Here is a 17,509-nt window from a genome sequence, read left to right as displayed (position 1 = left end):
ACATATATCGATCAAAGCAGGTATAGTTTTAAATAGTCTTTGAATTTCTCTTCTTTCCATAACTTTTGAGCCATATATCAAATTGTTATGTAGTTTGTTATTTGTAAGTTTGAGAGATGACTCGTTCGTATGACAAGTTATGTTCAAATAAGTCATATAATCTTTCAGATAATAGACTTTCGTTGTTTTATTAATAATTTAATACATAACGGTTGCTTAAGTTCGATTATAATCAAATGAAATGGGAACGTATAGAGCAGCCGAATTTTGGAACCACGTGTTCAATTATAATTCATCAGTTAACCCTTAACTAGCCCGCTCATCTGATAATAATAATCAAATCGGTTGTATAGTTTCTGAGATAATGAAGTTTCGTGATTTTCACAAGTCGGCACATTACAAATGAAGTTACAGTTCGATTACAGTAAAATTCAATAGGGTCTTCTGAGGCAGCTAGACCATTCATTTGACACTTATTTTATGGAAATCGGGCCGGCCATCTCTGAGAAAAGTGAGTGAGTCCAAGGAGTCTTCAGAATATGTTCCTTTGCATAGCTGGATTTCACATTTTGAAACATAACTGGCAAAGTAATAGTCCGATTGCAAAACAAATCAATAGGGTCTTATGGGGCAATTAGACCTTCCATTTGACACTTATTTTATGAAAATCGGTACAGCCACCTCTGAGAAACATGAGTGAGATTAAACAGTCTTCAGAACACGTTCCTTTTCTTTATGAAATTCAAAACTTAAGGGTTTTCTAGGTAGCCCGTTCTTTTGAGACCAATTTTGTTCAAATCGGTTGTGTAGTTTCTGAGATATTGATGTTTGATGATTTTCACATTTTTAAACATAACCTCTAAACTAAAAATCCGATTACAATAAAATTCAATAGGGTCTTATGGGGCAATAAGACCTTTCATTTGCAATTAATTTCATGAAAATCGGTCCAGCCATCTCTGAGAAAAGTGAGTGAGAACAAAAATCTGCACATACACACACACACACACACACACACACACACACACACACACACACACATACACACACACACACATACAGAAAATGCTCAGCTCGTCAAGCTGAGTCGAGTGATATATGCCATTCGGCCCTTTGGAGCACTTTTATACTTTCGGTTTTGCAAGTGATTGCTATACCTTTCTAGGAGAAAGGCAAAACAGATCTTAAATCGGACAAAGACTGAGCTCAAAACGGTGATTCTACGAAACCGGTTTTGGCATGGTTTTAGTATATTACACAGAGCAAAATAATATCGAGTATGTATGAGCATTAATGGTAATGCGCTAATATCTAAATGTGGTAGTCAAATTATATCTCATATTGAGTAAAAAAGTCTCAGAAATCGATTGGCAGATGTCTGATCTACGTAAAATGTCAGCAACATGTCGATTTTTCCCCGACTCCCCTACAATATTGAATTAGGTTTATCTCTACGTTAAATTAACCTATTTGAAATCTGTTTAATGTAATTTCAAGAGTGCAAGCGATACTCAAAGATACAATAACAATTTGGCATCACATGAAAAATTGTTGAAAAATTGTTTCTCAGTGTTTCAAACTATCATTAGTTTTCTACAATTCATTTTTAGACAGAGTTGTCCTATATAACGGACGGTTCCCGAGCTCGAAAAGGTTTGAATGAAAAAAGTAAAATACACTGAATTCTCTTTTTACGCGATTGATGCGTCCGCGCAAAAAAAGTTCACCCCCCGGACGATAATAGGTAAAACCTGACGATAATAGAGCCGATACCATATATTATTATAATTATAATAAGTTAATAAACGTGTAAAAATAGTACTGTTGCACCATTTGTAACCAACGAATGTTAGATTAGGTGAAATCAATTTACTGACACTGCAAGCAGCTCATTAGCTCTTTTTCGTAGAGTAAAAGAGAAAAAAAAAACGATTGGCTAACACAGCTTTTGAGATTGCGTACTTACACATCCCATCATCAATATTTATTTTCGTATAATTTATGTTTTCCTCCCGCTCTTCGATTGAGTATGGCAGACCGGTCATAACCTAACCCACAAACCTTTTCGTTACTTTTGTTTTTGTTTCATTTTTTGTTTCTTTCTTTCTGGCACCATCAAACCCCCAAATGCTTTGTAGCTTTAAGTAGCAACAATCGAAGCAGCAGCAGAGCAATTCCAAGCATCGTAGGACAATAATTTCAATCGACCATTTTTTATTTGGCTAAAACTTTGCACAGATGTTCCTAAAACCTTGAGATGTCATTGTGGCTATTAGTAATTTTTTAATCACGACTAATTTTTGAAATGAGGAAGTGTAAAAATGTTTTTGATGATAATATTTTTGTTTTAGAGTCAGAGAGATGTGTTCGGTCAGTGACCTTGACAAAGTTGTAGTGTTTATTTCTCTATGTTCAAGCAACCATCATTGTTTAGTGAGATTTTTGTAGATTTTGGAAAAAAATATGATTTTTAGGAAATTAGCTTTTGAATATATTTAATTTATTGTTTTCTTTATTTATTTTGCCTCGAAAAAAACATTTCAAAGGAAAAACTGCTATCTACAACTTTGCCTAAGACTTCTGGTTTTAAAAATACTTTCGATCATCAATATTATATCACAAGCTTTTCTAAAAAAATATTCGTGTCTGAAAAAATACTAGTAGCGCAACGAGTCCGCGGATACATTTGTGCGAAATTTCAGTCAAATCTAAAACAACATTTAAAAAAAAGAAAAATCGCTCCATTTAGCTTGAAATTGCTCAGCAGCAACAGGCCCAGATGATCGACTGTGGTAACGCATCAAATTAGATGCATTTATCTATGTACCGAAAGTGTTTAACCCTGCTATTTGATTTGTGGGGTGGCTGTGCAAGAGCGTTTTCAAGGCAGTGATTTCACCGTCAACGTTTCTATGGAGATAAGGATTTAAGTTTAGTTAAAGTACAGGAAAAAACACCAGCTGGTACTAGGCACATTTTTCAGTACTCAAAAATCGCACTGAATAATTAATGCATTGAAAGAATAAACGTTTAGCAAACTTGCCGAAATTGAAGGGCACACGGTCAACACCCCCCTGGGATACGTTTGCGTTTTGGCGTTGGTCTCTATGGGTCATCAAAATCCAGTCCGAAGCACTCAGCTGTGCAGTATAATCATCATCATATTGGCAAGCAGAATTGTATGATTTTTACGCGATTCACAATCCGATGTGTACAATTTAGGCGCAAAGTGAGTAACTCCGAGGTATCTAAAAAAAGTGCTCAACTTTTGAAGGTGATCAGCGGCTATTCGGGGTTGGGAAATATGTATGATTGCATTCATGTATGTATGCACAGGTCTGGTCACTGGCCGTGTATGTTGTATGCGAATAAGCTGTTGTTTCAATTGCAGCATGTTTTTGGAAGCGACGTCGGGGGCTTTCCATATATTTTTTGTCGATACATAAGATCTTACTGCTGAATATATACACCGCAGGTAACTGCAAAGCAGAGTCCTGTTCTTTGTGAAAGAGAAAGGTGAAGTACTTGAAGCTCGCTGGACCTTCAGTACAAACTTGTTGTATTTTGGCTCGGTGAATGAAAGTAACTATTTTGTCTGCAGGGTGTTGAGGTGGCACATTTGGACCAGCAAGGGTGAATAACAAATGCTGACTGTGTTCTGCAATTCTGTTGCATTAAGAATCTCAAAAGAAAAACTGTCGAATTATACCTACTATAAACAACATGCACTCATGTTCAGTACAAGTTGGTTCCACATACATTTTTTGCGAAACTGAATGTTTCACAAAAAATTGTTTTGAAAAAACTGGTTATGGCACAGTTGTTTTGGTACTATGGATGAGGCTGTAGCGGGAGTGCAATACTGATTGGCTTGTAAACCTTCGGAAGGCACTGTAAACACAGTTTGCATAAACTGTGACATCTGTTTCGCATGTGTGAGTAGCTTCCGGATCACCTATATCAACGTAGTTCTTTTACTATTTGATTTTTGAAATTGATATAAGCTTTTATCTTATGTCGTAAATTACAGTGGTTTGTTAAATTAGAAATACAATCCTACCTAGTTTTGAAATTACTTTGTTTGCTTTTTTGGATATAAGTTTTTGAATTACTCTTTCAATATGCGACAGTTTGTATAAATTCGAAGTGAGGCTGAATTGACGATTTTAAGATTTTGAAAATCGATCATGTCGATAATTAAAATTATGACTATTACTGAGAAATTTTCGATTACTCGATCACATTTAACCTTAAAAAATGTTGAAAACCAACACAGGACATATGTATAAAATCAAAAAAGTAAAATAAAGCTAATATATTGTCATTATGACCCGATTCTACAGGGATGTCCTTGCGGATTTATGTATAGCCGCACTTTCGAAACAAGTTTTTCGAAACCTACGTAAAGTAAGTCTTCAGTGCAGCATCGTTGGGTCCAAAACAATCACTAAACCATAGACTTCCTCACTTGAAAAACTGATAAATATTTGCTTCATTCGTCCGATTCAACTCAGTCAGATTATAGTCGCGTAACAAGTTTGTAGCGGAAATACTCGCTTAAAAATCGTTCCAGTCATGACGGAAGGAGTCGGATTTCGGTTCGGAAAGTTGAGCGTGGACAAAGTGCCGGACGTGTACGATGATGAGGTGTTGGAAATGAGTCAGTTTTATCAAGATCTGGCGAAGGAATTGGGTGAAAACGAGCTTTCCCGGCAGCAAAGCATCCAGCAGTTTCGCGATTGGATTGCCAAACATCCGCACATCAAACGGTGCCGCACGGACGCTCCGTTTTTGTTGCGTTTTCTAAGAACCAAAAAATATTCATTCATTCAAGCGGCCAAAACGTTGGAAAGTTATTTGGTGGCACGCACTAAGCACCGAAAGTGGTTCAATAATTTGGACATTGACGAACCGGAATTATCCGGCTTGATTGATGCTTGCTATTTGTTTCCGCTACCACGGCTGGACTCGAATGGACGTGCCGTGTTCTTCAGTTGTTCGTCTGGTTTCGATGCAAACAAGAACACGGTCATCGGTCCTATCAAGGCGATTCACATGCTGGGGGAGATTTTCTACGAAACTAACGAGGCTCAGTGTGCGGGTTGCGTGTGGATTTTCGATATGGAATTGATCGACATGAACGCATTGGGACTGATAACCGTTCAGGATATTCGAACGCTAGCGGAACTGGTTAACACGGCGGCGGCTGCTCGAATTCGGGAGTTGCATTTTATCAATACACCGGCGGTAGCGCGTACCATCGCCAATCTAGTGCTGCAGTTAATGAGTGATAAAATTCGGAGCCGAGTGTTCGTAAGTAAAGGCTCGATGATGGCAACTTAGCTAACCAAAAGTTAGCACTAGAACGATATTTAGTTTAGTGAGCAAAATGGTATTTCGAAGAAATGTGTAAAGTCGCATGCAATTATTTATTTTTGATTGATGAAAATATTGAACAGTGAATCGTGATTTACGCAAAATCATTCCAAAACTACTAGTATTACTACTGTGCTACTGACTTAACTCGCAATCATCAACAGTATCAAATAGTATGTGCGTCAGTGTTTGTCCGACGAGAAAACGTGATTGTGCAAAATCGTGACAGTTATTACGGGAAAATGTGCTACAAACAGTTATTCATTCAAAACGAAAGTTTACCATGAGAAATAGCTTCAGCAATACTCGCATCAATTTGACTTCGTATACAATGTATAGCTATAGATTAAAATTCTTAAAAAGTATTTAATTTTCAAAGTCAAATTCAAAAAAAAAATTGCTAAGCTACTTTTTGTATAACTGGCAAAACCTTTATCGCAATAATCCTCTTTCAGTGTCATGCATCACTAGGAGACCTTCACTCAAAAGTGGATAAAACTTTGCTACCGAAGGAATTTGGTGGAGAAATTCCCGCAGCCGAACTGGCAGCCAGCTATAAAGATCTTTGCCGAAAGATGCGCCCCCGTCTGCTGACACTGGACGAGATGGAAATTGAGTTGACCGATAATCCGAACAGCGTGTGGACTAACGGTGAGGGACTGGAAGAGGGAGCTATCGGATCGTTTCGGAAACTGCAAGTGGATTAGTGGATTTGTGGTGATAATGATAATAAAATACGTTTCCCTAAAATAGGTCTAGCTGTGAAAACTTTCTCGATTTAGTAGCAGAATGAGAAACACACACTGTCGAATGTATTGAAAAACGACCAGCTCGAAGCACTAGCCATAGCTGGACAAATTACTATTAATTATCACATCGTGCGTTATCTTTGGGAACGTCTGCTTAAACAAACGAAATAACCGAATCGACATTTTCGGCTGTATGTCGAAGAGGTAAACTTCAATGATTTTATGTACATCATCAAATTCGTTAAATGTTGGAAGAACACACTGTGAAAAATTTGAGATATTTTCAATTGTTTTTTTATTTTAAATATATTTTTTAAAGCATACTTTAGTGTTCACGATTTTGTGTAAAGAGATACTAAAAGTCTTTTGAAAAAGTTGTCCATTAAAATCTCTAGCGAAACGAGCGATGCACTGAATCAACCGAATAGTTGAAACGGGAATGAGGGCGGAACCATATCTTGGTAAATTAGTGCTAGTAGGATAGCTTAATCAAACTTGCTTAAAAGCGTCAAGAAAAGTTGGAACCCATTATTTACATGCTCAACACATTGACTGCACTGTGCACTGTTTCGTGGGGTCAACCGGGAAGCCCTTACTCGGGTTATTCTGATGCACCTTGTTTTGAGCAGCAAGATTACAATACAGCACCGAAAACCGGTTCTCGAAAAGTGAGGTAGGTTCCACCACTGTTCGGTACTTTCAAGTTGCATTCGTAACGTTTTTTTTCTGCAATTAATTCTAATGAGTAATGCTTATACCTTAAACTAGTTTGTTTCATTTATCGAAAAATGTTTTTTATATTCCAAAGCTGAAAGTTTTATCACTATACAGTAGGTCAACACATTCATTTATTTTTGCTGGAAATCAGCAAAATTTTGCTGGATTTTGCCGAGCTGCAAAACCAGCAATTCATCCGGCAAAATAAATTTAGCTCTTTATCCAGAAAAGCCAAATTTCATTCAACTGTCGGCATTTAACTGTAACTTCAGCAAAATTGAATTCAATTACTGAATAATCAGCAATTTGATTTTGCTGTGCATTCAGCAAAGCAAAGTATATTCTGCTGGTTAACCAGTTAAAGTAAAGGAACTATGTTTCCCTTAACCGTCACCATTTGCCCATCTACAGCCACAGCATCATAACCAAATTACTGTTGAACTATGCATGTGTATTTATCATATTTACTTTTACGTTTAATCTAGATCAACAGTAATTTAGCTATGGTCCCGTACCGGCTATCAGTAACTTAGCTGTGATCCCGTAGCATTTGCTCGCTGATTTCCAGCAAACAATCATTTCTCGCGTAATTTTTCAAAAGGACCTATCTAACATTGAGAGATTCTCTCCTCTCTCACTTTGTTTCGTTCATTACGTCGTTATTATAAACATTTTCCAACCTTTCTTCCCCTTAATCGAGAGATAGTAACATATAAAATAACATAGTTATTGATCAAAGAGAAAGTAAATAAAGAGAATCTCTCAATGTTAGATAGGTCCTTTTGAAAAATTACGCGAGATTTACTGTTTTGTGTTCAGCGAATAGTTTTACTGTATTTTCGTGAACCACTGAATCGACTACTGGTTTTCAGTAAATTAATCAATTCAAAACTGGTTTACAGTATACATAAAATTGCTGAATGGAACTCAGCAAATTCTGGAACTGAATTACAGCAACACTTTGCGAAGGAAGCTGTTAACCAGCAAACTAGCGGTTTGCTGATATGCTTTCAGCAAAGTATTTTGCTGAACCATAAGAAGACATTTTGGTGTGAATGGCAATTATAAGACGTTTACTCTACTTCAGCTGTCTTAGGGAAAACCAACCAAAAAGTGGGTAACAGAATTGCTGGTACCAGAATCAATGAGTGGTAGATGGAAAATGTGAGCATTTTGACAGCCACAACAATCCTCTGGTTTTTAACCATTCCTGTGAACTTTGGTGCCCCCAGCCACCAATATTTTTTCAGAGGTCTCGATAATTTTTTGACGTGGGACTACGTCTTTGTTTACTATACTGAGACGCATTCTGTAAAACTGGAAATGAAACTGGCAAATGTTGCGTCAGATTTTAAACGTTAATAACAGATAACCACATGATGGATAACAATAACCAATATGTTGTTGGATAGATAAAATGTATAACAATTTTGTAAAATGCTAGTTATCACTCTAATTTCATTGCTAAGCGGTAAAATTGATAAAAAGTTTCAATAACAAATTTACGCGAACAATGAACCAATTAAATGCAAGCATTCCTAGCACAGACGTCGTGAATGGACACCAACCGTTCCCTGTGATATTCTCTGTATCAATATCAAAAAAAATTGACAGAGTCTCCCCGTTCCAATAGGTCAATTTATTTTTGCTTCCTTGAGCTTAGACTAATATGATGTCTCGAAGGTAAAAGCTTTCCGAAAAGTTTGTAACAATCCCCATTCTTGAACAATTCCTAAACCTGCTGTCAGAACGTAATAAAAACTGATGTCTTGAAAGAAAATATGCTGGTGTAAGCAACAAAACCAGTGGAGCAGAAAGCCGCAAGTCTCTCGTCGTCTATGATTGCAGCGGTACTCTTCTATCCGTACATTTCAGCGGTACACTTCCATTCCTACCGCAGCGCGCGGTACTATTCGTATTGCAATGGTACACTTCTGTTCGTACATTTCTACTCGTGTGCAATCGAAGAAAAATTGCAATGCTGCTGCTGATGGTGATTGAAAGTTTATCTAATAAATATGATTACCATAAATTACTCAACAAGAATTGTACATTTTTGCAACGGTTATAAGTTTTATTGATTATATTTTATATTCGATATTCACTGAATAATCGTGCCGGATAGTATCGAAAGATTGAATTCCCAAATATATAAATTTATAGAAGAGTAAGAGTCGGTGAATGCTTGTGAATTCTTGGTCCATTTACTAAGATGCATCCCGAATTTTTTCTTGCATAAATTTATGATAAACGTTTTTTAGCTGTCTTTGTAATACAGCGAATGTAATTGTAGGCAAAAGAAAATAAATGTCAAGCAAAAACCAAAAATGGAATTGTTAATTGCTACGATTTTTTGCTGAAACTTGTTGATAATTTTGTTTAACATATCTTCTTATGTTTTGTCAATTAACGAACTTTTGTGAGGGGTCCCATATTATTTTGAAAGTAAGATCCATATTATGAATTTGATTTAATCAGAGTTAAATAAGACAAAACCATTCATTATGATAACGTAAGTGTTATTTGATTTGGTTTTTGAGGATATAGAGTTGATCTCTATATCCTCATATATATCCTCTGTATATTTTGGAACAAAAAATCCCCTAATTACAGTGTTTAGTTCCACGTCACCATTTCATACAACCCTAGAGCTGTATACCTTGTAATATTTTGTAAACATAACCTTGAAGCGAGCAACTGCTATGCGCCACTATCACGTAAGTTGACACATTGCTACACTGGCTAGAGGTACCAAATTTCACAGGAATGGGTAAAAAGCTATAATCTCTCTAGGGCAGCTTTTTTGAGCATTTGGGCAGCATTTTTTTCCGCTTTTGTCGGCCAGTGTAATAATCAAAACAAGTCTTTTTCTAAGTTACATGATTTGTGTTATAAACTGATAGATTTCCAGGGGTGACATTGCGCAGCTCGCTTAAACGATTTTTGCTATTTTCGAGCACGTTACTTACTGCCAGTTTGGCTTCGAGCTCGAAAGAAGTTGTCATTGTCATTTGTTTACGAAACATAACGCCCATCAGCGATCATTTATTTTTGTTCGAATTATTCGGCCCGAGATGCGCAATGTCACCTCGGTTCCCCTATCTAACTCAAGTTGTTTACGTTCTCATACCTAAGAATCGTCCCATTTGTTTACCTACGTACGTATTTGCATATCGTGTGTAGTGATAAGTGAAAGCGGTAGATTTAAAAAGTGAAGTAAATTGAGTGGGTAATGTAAAGTGCACTCTAGTTTTCAGTAGAAATATTTAGGGATGATTGGTGCAAAAAGTGAATTTGGCAACCGGGTTTCATATGTCAGAAGTGCCAGATCCTTTCTCAAAGTGTAATGTAAAATTACTTTTTCATACGACTCGTTCAATCGGTAGTGACGATGAAAGTCACTAGGAATAATGAAGTAGAGTAGAACTACCTTCGATGAACCACTTCCTTCTGTAGACCACCCCGACGAAAAACTGCTTATTCTCTTGATGTAGGGTAAGGAACGACTGAAGCAGTGGCGCCTATTTTAATCAGTCGAAGAAAACAGGCCTCAAACTCCTGAATTTTGATCAATATCGACAATTTCAATGATGGAAACGAAAATGTTGATTGTCTAGCTGTCTTACGAATATAAGAAATACCGTTAATCAAGAAGAAATCTGTGCACAAACAATAATCGAAACAAATCGACCTATGTTGCAGCCATTCAGGAGCCACTTCGGGTGCTGAAAAAACGCCTGGCAAAACAGATGGAAACTGCTTAAAATAGGTTCGGGGTGATTGGAATAGTGTCCCTCGATTGGTTGGTCGATTGGAACTTTAATTGATTATTGTTAAAGTTTGCTAACTTTGATTCACAACCTGAAAACAAGTTCTGACAGAGAAAAAGATAGAGAACAGATTGATATACTTTTGTTTGAATTTCACCCAACACATTTCGAGTATTTCGTCTCAATACACAGGTGGTTCCTAAAGCTGCTTAAAATATTTTACCTACCCTAAATTGGAATTCACAAATGATTCTCGTGATTCTGATGCAGATTAGCTGGATAAGATGGTTCCCAACGGTAGTTTTCTGGAAATCTCACGAGTTTTCGTATAAATTGAGGCAACCAGAAAGGACGTGGTTTATTCAAAGTTGTACATCACCAAATTTTGTAAAAGTTGTGGAGATGTTAAATTATATTTTAAGCACATTCACCCCGAGTCTTTTTCTTTACTCGCTTCCATATAAATTTGTGTATTCTGTTCTCGGATGTCGATTTTCTTCGCGCCGAAACAATCGCTGCCGGGAGGTCGGTGCAACCGACCAAACAGTGAAAAAGTATCTGGCGAACATGGACATACATTTTTTCGAACTGAATTTCTATTATTAACAACGGCTTTTTCCGTTAACACGCAACTTCATTAAGCAGACAGAATGTGAGTAGAGAAAAGAACGAAAAATAAGCGAACTGGAAATATGATACAGATTTGGAAAAATATACCGCATCCCGACGGGATCTTTTCTCTACTCACATACTGTCTGCTTAATGAACATGGACATACATGTCAGGAAGAGGCAATTCCGTCCACTGGTTTCGGAGCTGCAGGTGATGACGTAGCGGCAGCGCCTGAATACGATGATCAGGAGGATTTTCCCTTCAAATCACGACGTGGCGGTGGTGATGGACGACGAGACCTATCTCACCCTGGATGGCAACGACTGGTAGGGCACTTCGTATTTGACTTCTCCCACGAAGGAAGTAAGCACCGCGGTGAAGTTTATTTCACACGGCAAGTTCCCCAAGAAGGTGCTGCTGTGGTTGACAATCAGCGGAAGACATCCCTCGCCGCTCTTATTTCGCTTCGGACTGGCCGTGAACGGGGAAATTTAAAGTACGAAGTGTCTGCCGGAAGTTGCGTCTTTCATTAAGAAATACCTTAAGGCCGAAGACGCGATGTTTTGACCGAATCTGGCGTCGGCCCATTACTCGAAGCGACTGTGGAGGAGATGGATCGGCTGAATATCGATGTGGTACCGTAGTTGGCGAACCCGCCCAGCGTCCCCAAGTTGCGTTCAAGGATTCTCTTCTATCAAGGATTTCTTGACAAACCTGAAACGTAAAATTTACTCCAACAATTTGTCGCGAAAACGCGAAGAGGAATTGATAGAAAAAACGAAAAGAGAACCTAAAAACTTGCCTAAATGCATGTTTTCGTCCATCTTGGCGAATGTTCCGGTTAACTACCGGAAGGCGACTCGCAGGGGCGTAGAATTTTTTGCAAGTAAGCTAACATAGTTATTTTTTCACCACCAGCTGGAAAAAGTTAGTGTTTTACTGCAAACTTTAGAGATATTAGATAATACAAAAAAATACAGGGTGGTACGCAAGACACGATTGTATGATTGACGTAGAGCTACTTAAATTACACAGTGCAACAATTTTTTACCTTGGCTTCTATGTATGATTTTTTGATGAAGTTTGATGCGAAAATAAATTTCTCAGAGTTTGAACATATTTCAACTTAAGGGGCAACAATGGCGCCATTTTGAATTTTTGAGAAACTGGAAATTTTTGATGTTTTTTCGACGTCATTTTGTTTTAAGACCAAATATCAAAATTTTAAGAGTTTGTCCACATATTAGCATCTTTTGAAAACAAAAAAACAGATCTTAAATGGGACAAAAACTAAGCTCCAAACGGTGATTCTACGAAACCGGTTTTGGCATAGTTTTAGTATATTTCACAAAGCAAAATAATAACGATTATTTCTGAGCATTGATGGCAATTCGCTAATATCCTAAAGTGGTGGTCAAATTATATCTTATTTTGAGCAAAAAAGTCTCAGAAATCGAATGGTAGGTGTCTGATCTACGTAAAATGTCGTAACAACGTAACATTAAAAAATAGAAAAAATGCAGATTTTTTATGGCTTTACCTTTACACGCACTGACGAAGCTACCTATGCAGCATCAATCATGGTAACCCATGAGTCAGCAGGAAAAATTTGACAGCTCTATCAGTCGAGGCAACGATGGCGAAAACAGTGAAGCCACTCCGTTCAAAAGAGTGGGCGTTCAAAGAGCGGTACCCCACCGCGTCGAAACGGACATCGTGCGGCAATTCGTGGACGCCGGATACGCCCATTCGGTCCTGTATAACATCTCGGCACTATAGGACAACAATCAGAGCATAGAAGAAGGCCCAGTTCCGGACGGCTGACGACCCAGAGCGCCAAGAAGCTTTAAAAGTCAGTGCAACGCTCTTCCTTCATTCCGGACTGGCCGTGAACGGGGAAATTTATAGTACGAGGCTCCTGCCGGAAGTTACGTCGATTTTCAAGAGATACCGTAAGGGTGAAGACGCAGTGTTCTGGCCGGATTTGACGTCGACCCACAACTCGAAACGAACGTCGGAGGATATTGAGCAGCTAAATGTCGATGTAGAACTCAAGTCGGCGAACCCGCAAAACGTCCCCCAGCTGCGCCCCATCGAAAATCTTTGGGCAAACCTGAAGCGTAAGATCTACTCAAGCAATTTTGTCGCGAAAACAGAGAAGGAATTAATAAATAAAACGAAAAAAGAACTCAAAAACTCGCTTACAAGCATGTTTTCGTCCGCTATGACGAATTTCCCGGTTGAATGTCGTAAGGGTGTACAATATTGTTGCAGGCAAGCTAATATAATCACCTTCCAAGGGAAATTTATCAAATTCAATTATCTGTCTAAGGTTTTTTATCACCATCCGAAAAAAGCCCACTTTTTAATGCAAACGTGTTATTGTGTTGCGTGGCTAACGGCTCCACCCGGTTTCGCTGTTTTCCAACACGAAATGAGATTATTTTTCCGTACATTCGTATCCTACATACAGAATAAAATCTCTTTGCTTTTTGTGAAACTGGGGGAATGACGTAACTTGAAAAGAAGGTGAGACCACTTACAACATGGGTCTAAAAGACACAACGCGAACCGTGATAGGTTAGCCGCTGCTTTTCCAATTTATTTTATTAAAAATATATAGCGATCATTAGAAAGATTAGTGAAATTTTCACCTATTGATTAGCACATTGGCATTAACATTGGAATGCTCTAAGATTATTAACGATAGTTGGCTTATCGGGGATAGCTGTACAACTTGGAATAAAATTTTTAATGTAATTATATATTTAAGAAATTTTAAAAATTTAACTCTCGAGCAAATGGACTATCATTTGTTTTCATTGAAATCTATGAAAAATATTTTCAAAATATGGTCCAATGGTAGCATTTTTGATGAGTCGGGATTTCTCCATTTTTAACTTTCATATGAACAAACACGGTTCATTCGTTTCTCTAAGTAAGCATGACTTCTTAAGCCTGTAGTGCCCAAGCCCGCCCTTAGATGGGCTTTGATAAAATCACTACAAATCTTTATAAAAATTTTTTGAGTGTTTATCAAAGATTTATAGTGATTTCCCTGAAGCCTGTTTGAAAGCGGGCTTACCACTAGAGGGTTAGGTGAAACAATAATATAATAATAAACATACACAGCTGTTTGTATTTGCATATAATACTTCTGATGGTAAAAACAGTGCGGACAACTTGTTATTTAGCAACATTTAGCTCAGTTTTTCTAAAAAAAGGAAACACAACACGGATAAACATTCACATTCACAACAACTAAATAAAATCGATATTATTATTTTGAATTCGGAAGAAATAAATAAGTGAATTTTTCAACAATAAAATTGTGGTTATAATATGTTGCTAATAATACGTTGTAACAAACTTAAGCATGTTTATGCAAATAAATGTAACAGAAGCGTATCTCTTAAAACACCAGCCTCTTTGGTACAATTTCGATTCTTATTCTATACTAAAAAATAACCCATTAGTTTTTTTCTACCTTTCGCAAACAATAGTTTAGAATTCGTGTAAACTCTATTTCAAACAGCCAAAAGGTTTTAATGCAGCAGGTAAACTAAAACATTCTCTCAGTGATTAAATCCTTGAAACATGGACTCTAAATAAATAAACATTTGAATGGTCGTTTACCCAAGCCGGTTCTCAGCTGTCCCACCACAAAGCTACTATTTTCCACATCACGGCGGCACTAACAAAACACGAATCTGTAGATACAAATCTCGTAAATCTTCCACATTTGTTTTTTCGGCTGCAAACTTCTGCCCAATCCGTGGCGTACGCTTAGAGCGCAATCGAAATACGTTGGCTTGTTACATTTCGCGCCTCGGACGGTCGCAATTACCTAAGCACCACAATTGAACGGTCTGCGTATGAAGACGCCCGGGCTTGCGCCAAAAATCTCAATACCCAGTGTACGTACATACAAACACTGTCGTCACCGCGCAGCACCCCAATTGATGATGGCTAGGAATACCCACGGTAATGAGTCGTACATACATCGATTTATTAAATAAGAAAACCATGTCGCAGCCGAGGCTTAGTTTGCATCGGCGGTCCATCGCGAACAGATCCATTCCAGCATCAGTCACGCAGCAGCTTAGCTCTCGTCGTTTCGTGCGCGCGTGTTAAGTGAAAGTAATTGTTTCTTTTTCTCCTGGATCGGTCGCAGCACGCAAAGATGCCTAGCGAAGTTTTGGCTCCTTGCCTGGATAAGGCACCGAAAAAATACGACGATTACATGACCGAGCTGGACGATTTCTTCAAGGACATGGCGGCCAAGTATCTCCGGGAGGATGATAACATACGGGAACAATCTCTCCGACAGTTTCGCGATTGGATCGCCAAGCATCCAAACATAAAACGGGTGCGAACGGATGCTCCTTTTTTGTTGCGATTTTTGAGAACCAAAAAATACAACTTTATCAATTCGTGTAAGATGTTAGAACGCTTCCTAGCGGCTCGGGTTTTACACAAAAAATGGTTTAGCCGGTTGGATGTTGAAGAACCCGAGCTGGGTGCGTTAATAGATTCAGGCTATTTATTTCCCTTACCAGAGCGGGATAGCAAAGGACGCACGTTGATTTTCAGTGAATCATCCGGCGTTGATCCTAACAAGTTCACCGGCGCTCACGCCTGCAGAATTCACATGCTCATGGCCGAAGTGCTGCACGACGTCAACGAAGTTCAGTGCGCTGGTTTTGTGCTTATCTATGACTTTTCCAAAATTACTCTGGCTCACTTGAACATCGTTTCCTTTAATGAAATCCGTATGCTAACCAGAGTGCTAAACAATGCGACCCCGATGCGTACTCAAGAAGTACACTTTGTAAACACGCCTCCGGCTGCACTAACTGTGGCGAATTTCGCCCTACAGCTGGCCAACGAAAAGTTGCGGAACCGCGTCTTCGTAAGTGTTAATTGAATAATAACTAAACAATCAAAACACGTTAACGTTAAATTATTTGTGTCTTTAATTTTTTTTTTCTCAAATCAACCAGTGTCACCGCAACTGGGAGGAGTTGTACGCCAAGGTGGACAAGAATTTGTTACCTAAAGAATACGGTGGAAAGATTCCACAGGCCGAGTTGATTGATAATTTCAAGCAGCTTTGTCGAGAGTTACGTCCGAAGTTGTTGGCACATGACGAAATGTACATGGAAGTTTCCGAGGGATCCGAATATTGGAGGGAATCGTCCAATACCTCCGAGCTGGATAGTGGAACAATCGGAACGTTCCGAAGGCTGCAGGTAGATTGAACACTGCGTGTGTGGTGCGGTGCGGTGCTGTGTACTTGAATTATTGTTATAATTGTGGAAATAAAAAGTTTGTGGTTACGAAGCTGATTGCCTAAGTTGCTCAAAATGTGAACTATCTTCATCAAGGGACGAACTTTTTTGGTTGGCTAACGATGGTAATATTTTTGGTGTTACACAAGCTTTGATTAGATAATTAAAAGAAACGAGCATAACTGAAACCAAATTTTGTGGAGATTTTTAATTCAGCCTTTTCGGAGGAAACTGCACTCGCGAGTCACCAGTTTCAAATCTCATTTAAGCGAAAATATGTGGTGACTTGCAAAGCTATAGTGCAAGCTTGCAAAACAAACAAATTTCATTTTCAATTACATGATCAATATGCAAATTTTTACTTGTGGGAAACACGCTTATTGGAAGGGTAAGAGTCGTTCACGGTCATTTATCGCTAATGTTCGAAAACTTGTGTTTATATTTATGTTCTCTACATAAACAGTGGTTGACTATTGCTTTATCCTTTTTACTATTGACGTTTCGTTTAATGGTTTTCAAAGAATGGTTTGGTAAATAAAGTACGGTTCGAGGGAGAATAAAACGTTCGCACGTTTATCTGGCATTGAGTTTTTTCTCCTTCTCTCAAAGCTTTTAGTTGGCTGTTTCCGTTCTCCAGATATTTCTTTTAACAACATTTTTTTTATTGTTCGTAATACTAGTCTCATGAGGTGAAGCAGCAATAAAAATTAACGCTATTATTTTAAATTCAGTGTTCACTTACTAAAAGCATGACATAGGGTAACGACCCCATAATTCGCCCACTTTATCCGAGTACCCAAAATTCGCCCACCTATTTTTTTTTATTGTTCGCAATATAGTGTCAACTCTTAGAATCGTGTTTTAACATAAAAAAGAAACAGCTGAGATTGAAAATAAATTATTATTTGGCATAATTCAATGACAAACCCCGTAAACAATTCGTTGATTAGCAGGTGGGCGAATTATGGGGTCAGGGCGAATTATGGGTCCCTTA

The 17,509-nt window shown here is 38.1% G+C and overlaps 2 protein-coding genes across 2 annotated transcripts; both read left to right on the top strand.

Annotated features, from left to right (window-relative positions):
* The first annotated feature begins 4,502 nt into the window (after nucleotides 1–4,502).
* Nucleotides 4,503–6,405, top strand: LOC129723633 (clavesin-1-like). Its single transcript, XM_055677974.1, has 3 exons — nucleotides 4,503–5,313; nucleotides 5,832–6,070; nucleotides 6,130–6,405. Exons 1-3 carry the CDS (start codon nucleotides 4,576–4,578, stop codon nucleotides 6,167–6,169), a joined length of 1,017 nt encoding a protein of 338 aa, XP_055533949.1. The 5' UTR covers nucleotides 4,503–4,575; the 3' UTR covers nucleotides 6,170–6,405.
* An 8,382-nt stretch (nucleotides 6,406–14,787) lies between these two features.
* LOC129723364 (clavesin-1-like) lies at nucleotides 14,788–16,818 on the top strand. Its single transcript, XM_055677546.1, has 2 exons — nucleotides 14,788–16,136; nucleotides 16,228–16,818. Exons 1-2 carry the CDS (start codon nucleotides 15,408–15,410, stop codon nucleotides 16,483–16,485), a joined length of 987 nt encoding a protein of 328 aa, XP_055533521.1. The 5' UTR covers nucleotides 14,788–15,407; the 3' UTR covers nucleotides 16,486–16,818.
* The last annotated feature ends 691 nt before the right edge of the window (nucleotides 16,819–17,509 follow it).

This window comes from Wyeomyia smithii, chromosome 2 (assembly GCF_029784165.1).
Source record: "Wyeomyia smithii strain HCP4-BCI-WySm-NY-G18 chromosome 2, ASM2978416v1, whole genome shotgun sequence".
Lineage (NCBI taxonomy): Eukaryota > Metazoa > Arthropoda > Insecta > Diptera > Culicidae > Wyeomyia > Wyeomyia smithii.
Note: the sequence above shows the minus strand (reverse complement) of the source record. Positions and strands in the feature narration are given on the sequence as shown.